General features: G+C 38.6%; 1 protein-coding gene across 1 annotated transcript in view; it reads left to right on the top strand.

Annotated features, from left to right (window-relative positions):
* Window positions 1–1,977: 1,977 nt before the first annotated feature.
* Window positions 1,978–5,589, top strand: part of ZBTB41 (zinc finger and BTB domain containing 41) — a 49,710-nt gene continuing 46,098 nt past the window's right edge. The window contains exons 1-2 of the mRNA XM_029935400.1: window positions 1,978–2,067; window positions 2,704–3,947. Coding sequence (XP_029791260.1) covers window positions 2,825–3,947 — 1,123 coding nt within the window. The 5' untranslated portion in view covers window positions 1,978–2,067; window positions 2,704–2,824. The remainder of the gene's footprint in view (window positions 2,068–2,703; window positions 3,948–5,589) is intronic.

Here is a 5,589-nt window from a genome sequence, read left to right as displayed (position 1 = left end):
CAGTTTTTACAAGTGCTCCATATGTATACTGTAGCTGTTAGATGTACTATTTCATGTGGGCCATTTACGTCAATTTTTAAGAAATGGTATACTTCTTAGTAACTTTATCTTCTGATATAATCAGTTACTGTAAGGTATTATGTGAATCTAGATTTGTCTTTCTCGTTCAGTTCTGTTAATTTTTAAAGTACAGGTTGATATTGTTAGAGAATTATATCCATCCTTTTAATCACTGTAGCATTCAGTTATATTCTCTTTACATGTCTAAGATTTGGTGGTCCATCAGACAGATTTGCTTACTGCTCTTTCAGTTAAGCATACAGGGAATAACAGGTTAAAACTAGCTAACCCCATCAGAACAGCTAAACAGTTTTGCATATACAGACATTATTAATGATGGAATGTTTTTGGAAATTTTTAAGGTAAATTCTAAAAATGCATCTGAATGTCACTCTGTTACCAGTAACAGCATATGCATTCAACAGGATTTAGAAAAGTGTTAAGAAAATAAACTCTTGGGTTTATATTTGTATTTTCTTTCTTGTCAGAAATTTCTCAACTTTTTAAGTATTCTAGTACAGATTTTTGTTCTATTATTTCTCTCTTACATTTCACTTGTTTTCTTTTTTCATTTCATTGGATATATTTTCTATCTTGTTTTGACCTTCTGTTTTAATATAAGAATTCATATTTGTACATTTCAATCTATATTCGGGATACTAAGTACTAATATGATAGCTTTCATTTCTAAATTACTAATCTGCTTGGTTATTTTTAATAATTTCTTGTTTCATTTTCCTTTCAATTCTTTAAAAAATATTTTAAACATATTTCTTTTGTGTTTGAGGAATCCTGTATCTTCAGGCTTTATGCATCCAAAGTCTACAGATACTGTTTTTATAGCTCTTTTACTCTCGTTTTTTATTTACTCTCATTATAGATGACTGGTTTTTGTGGGATGAGTCACCCAGGTGATATGAATCCTTGTCCATAATTCATAAGTGTTTTAGCTAGGAATTTTCATTAAAAGTTTTAACTACTTTCAAATCACAAGAATATCTGAGTCAGCCAAGTTTTCTCAAAGTTTCTATCTTTTCATATAAGAAACGCCCCTCCACTTCCCTCAGTTCTTCCACGGAGAGCGGTGGCCCTTATAAGTTCCAGCTATGCCCTGTGGTGGGCTGATCAGTGGAGTGGGGTCCCCAATCTGATTATCATACTTAGCCACAGCCTCTGCCTTATTTTCCTTGCGCCTGTAAAATTACAGATCTAGGATCTTGCTACTAAAAATGTGGTCCTCAGACCAGAAATATCAGCATCACTGTTAGAAATGCTGGTTCCAAAAAGTTGTTCTTAGGGATTTTTCTTTCTGTTCTGACTTCTTGTCCTAACAGCTGTATACTTCTATGTACTTTTTTCAATGTTTTCTGTGTTCATTAAGAAGTTGAAAAATAATTCTAGGAGCAACGGCGTTAGCTGTTTAAAGCAGGAAAAAAAAACCCACGAAATGACAATGTCTGTTCTTTAAACGCAGTGTGTTTGCTGAGACTAGCTTCTGTCCCTTGCTGCGTGGGTGATCACACTATTAAATCTATCAGTGAGGATTAAGTCCGTTTGTGCTATAGTCCCTCTGCCAATTTCTACTAAACTCCTCTTCAGCCTCCCCCCACAGCCCCGATTCCCCAGTGAGGCATCCCGCAAAGCTTCCACTGGTTCAATCACAGTAGGCCACCAAACCACCGCGAAAACCCGGAGTAACGGATTTGGGGCGTAGCTAGGGTCCTCCAGGGAGCTAGGAGAACTTACAGAGCATGCGCATAGCCGGGTGCGCGCACATGCGCAGTGGTCCGTGCTGGGCCGCGCGCCGGTCTCTCCGGGAGGCTTGGAGGCTGCGCGCGCGGTTGACGTGTTCGGTGGCTGCGGAGGCGGCGAGGCTCTGGGAGGGGAAGGAGCGGAGGGAGGGAGGGTGAGGTGGGGGCTGAACCCGGAAGTGGGTAGGCGCTGGAGCGAGCGCGCCGAGAGTGGAGCTCAGCGGCTGGGAGCCAGCGGGGGAGCCCTGGGTTCCCGGTAATGGATCTGTAGGGCGTTTGCCCTGGGAAACTGGGGTGGGAAGGGTAGCGGGTTCGCCGTCGGCGAGCGCAGTCCGCTCGTAGGCTGGGCCTGGGAAGGCTCTTCTGCTTCCTCTAGTCGTCCCTCTGGCTGACCCTACTCCTCCTGCTCTGCGCCCCTCCTGGGGCCGTCTCCTGCCGGGTGGTTTTGGCCGCGGGACGCTCGCTGTCTGTCCCTGAGGAGGTGTGCCTTGCCCGTCCTGGGAAAATGCATGTTAATGGAGAGACCTGGATTTCGCGGCCGCGACGGCCTTATTGTCACCAACCCAGCGCCCCTAAACCCTGAATGTAGCGCGCCTCAACCTGCACCCTTAGTGATCTTGGAAGGATCGTTCCCTTTTTCGTCTTCTTTTTCTCCACCCCGTTCGCGAATCAGGCTTGAAAGGTGTGCTCTGGCTTCCTTTAAAATTATTCTTTTGTTGGCTATCTATTATAACCCGGCCCTCCTTGTTCTCCACATTAAAATCTTAGCCACGAAGCTATGACTTTATCATAATTTAGTTCTAATTTAGAAACGATTAGTAGACGAATGCCGTGAATGGTTTAGGATTGCTTTGCCGAAGAGTTATTTTACGTGGTTCTTACTCTTTTGCAGACCATGAAACCCTCGGGCACGCCCCTCCAGAAGCTGTTAACCAAGACAGTCTAGTTGTTGTTTTTAAATAAATCCCTTAAGATACTTATGAAGTTTCTTGTTCTGAATTTGTTGTACTGCAATGAAGAAAAGGAGAAAGGTGACTTCAAATCTTGACGAGAAGATCCATCTAGGCTATCCTAAAGATTCTTCAGAAGGAGATGTTGCAGTGGAGTGTGACAAAGTGACCTATACTCATTCCACAGAAAGACCAACCCCTGAAGCTCTTCGCTGTTACCAGGAACTTCCTCCCTCGCCAGATCAGAGAAAACTTCTGAGTTCTTTGCAGTATAACAAGAATTTGCTGAAGTATTTAAACGATGACAGGCAGAAGCAACCGTCTTTCTGTGACTTACTTATCATAGTAGAAGGGAAAGAATTTAGTGCACATAAAGTTGTTGTTGCTGTTGGCAGTAGTTACTTTCACGCGTGTTTGAGCAAAAATCCAAGCACTGATGTTGTCACCCTGGATCACGTAACACACTCAGTTTTTCAGCATTTGCTTGAATTTCTTTACACATCGGAATTTTTTGTGTACAAGTATGAAATACCTCTTGTTTTAGAGGCAGCAAAATTTCTGGACATTATAGATGCAGTTAAGTTGCTAAATAATGAAAATGTTGCCACGTTTCAGGCTGAGCTGTCTGAAAAGTCATCCCCAGAAGAAACACTAAGTGAATTAACTGGAAGACTATCAAATAATCATCAGTGTAAATTCTGTAGTAGACATTTTTGTTACAAAAAGTCTTTAGAGAATCATTTGGCTAAAACCCACAGGTCCCTTTTATTAGGGAAAAAACATGGGTTAAAAATGCTGGAGAGAAGTTTTTCCACAAGAAGATCAAAAAGGAATCGGAAGTGTCCTGTTAAGTTTGATGACACCAGTGATGATGAACAAGAAAGTGGCGATGGGTCAGACAATTTGAATTCAGAAAATTTCGACAAGGACAAGTCAGACAGAAATGATTCTGAGGACCCTGGAAGTGAATATAACGCTGAAGAAGATGAGCTAGAGGAGGAAATGTCCGATGAATACTCTGACATTGAAGAACACAGTGAAAAAGAGCAGAATGATGCAGAAGAAGAGCCTGAGGCTGGTGATTCTGTAGGAAATATTCATGAGGGGTTAACTCCTGTAATCATTCAGAACAGTAACAAAAAAATATTGCAATGTCCTAAATGTGATAAAACATTTGACCGCATAGGTAAGAAAAAAAATTTTTTTCTGTCTCTAATAATGTACTTTTCTGGATATTTTAAAGGTGATCATTAAAAACTAAACTTTGAAGGTAACTTTTAAAAGGAATATTTAAGGAGGATGGATATTTGATAGTCATTACATATTTTATCCTGTTATTTTAAATTTCTTTTGATTCAGGAATTTAAGTTTTGGGTTTTTTTTTTTTAAGGAAATTAGGTCTTTATTAGCCTTCACTTTTTCTTCCTCATGTCCCATTAAAAGGTGATAGATCATTAGTTCAAGTATTTGGTATGGAAGAACTCTATTAATAATTATGAGTGTAGTGCTTTGTTTTATATGTTCATTTCATAGCTAACTGCTGTTTTTAAGTCATAGAAAATTGAATTAGATTATATTAGATTAAATTTAGGAGTTTATATACTATTTCCTCCTGAATGTGGCAATACCTGAGCTAGAAATGTTGTCACTTCTCTACTATCTAGTACTGGTTGGGATTCGAATGTTTCCGTCTAGGCTTATAGTTAAGAATAAAATTGAACTGGATATAATTTAATTCTGTTGGTAGAAACTTTAGGAAATGTCTTTATTAGTAGTATTTTTTGGTTATTATAATAACAAATCAACTTTTCCCTCATTAGAAAAGTATATGCAGGAAATGTGGTCTCTACCCTTAAGTTAAAAATATGTCCATGAACCTTTAATTTCAAGAGGTCTAATATTTGCTAAATAATATTTGGAGATAACGTACTGGGGCTGTTCTAATGTGCACTTTTAAATTGCTGTTATTTCTATGTAAATCATAGTTATGAAATTGTGAAATATGTTCCGACACATACAGTGATAAAAGGAACATTTAAGTGCAGTTTGACCTTGTAAAATTACTTAAATGGTTAAATATATCCCCATGTATCTCGCAGTTTTGAGTTACTTATGTTATTGGGTTAGGTGGACATTGATTTTATAAGGTACTGGTAATCATTTGCTCTCAAAATAATGGGACACTACACACTATGGCATAAGTGGTAATCTTTTGGCTTTTTATTATGCCTTTGAACATCCAAATCAATATTTTTGACAATCCAGTTTAATAATTAGTTATTTCTGTTTTTACTGTGTTTGAGACTCTGTACAAACATGAATAAAATAACTTTTCTTGGGTAACTCAACTGGAAAAGCATAGGAATATAAGGAACTTGCTAAACCCAGCCTGGATAAATGTTCTCGTAGGACTATCAACAAGTGCTATGAGGGGTATAGAGAAGAGAATACTTTTGGATTGAGATACTGGAGAACATGTTATCTTTTCAATGGATTCTGCTTCTTAGACTTTAAATTCTTAGTACATGCCTCGTCTCTTCTGCCTTAATTTGACCTGATTTGACTTGAACTAAGTAGGAGTCAGTTCACACATGGCATTGTAGACCCAATACTTGTATCTCAAACTATCCTGTTGAACACAGCACTATGAGATTCTGTAAAACAGAGGAGGTCTATGTTCAGGTAAGATTGGAAAAACTGTATTGTGTAATTCATAGTATTAACTCTTATCAAATTCTCTGGTAAAGAAACTTGTAATTTTATTTAGCCTGGCATTTCCTCAAGTTTTACTGTAAGACACTTTTGTGGTACTTCTTTTTTTTTTTTTT

The sequence above is a fragment of the Suricata suricatta genome, chromosome 3, assembly GCF_006229205.1.
Source record: "Suricata suricatta isolate VVHF042 chromosome 3, meerkat_22Aug2017_6uvM2_HiC, whole genome shotgun sequence".
NCBI lineage: Eukaryota > Metazoa > Chordata > Mammalia > Carnivora > Herpestidae > Suricata > Suricata suricatta.
The sequence above is the reverse complement of the archived record's forward strand: the minus strand, read 5'-3'. Positions and strand labels throughout refer to the sequence as shown.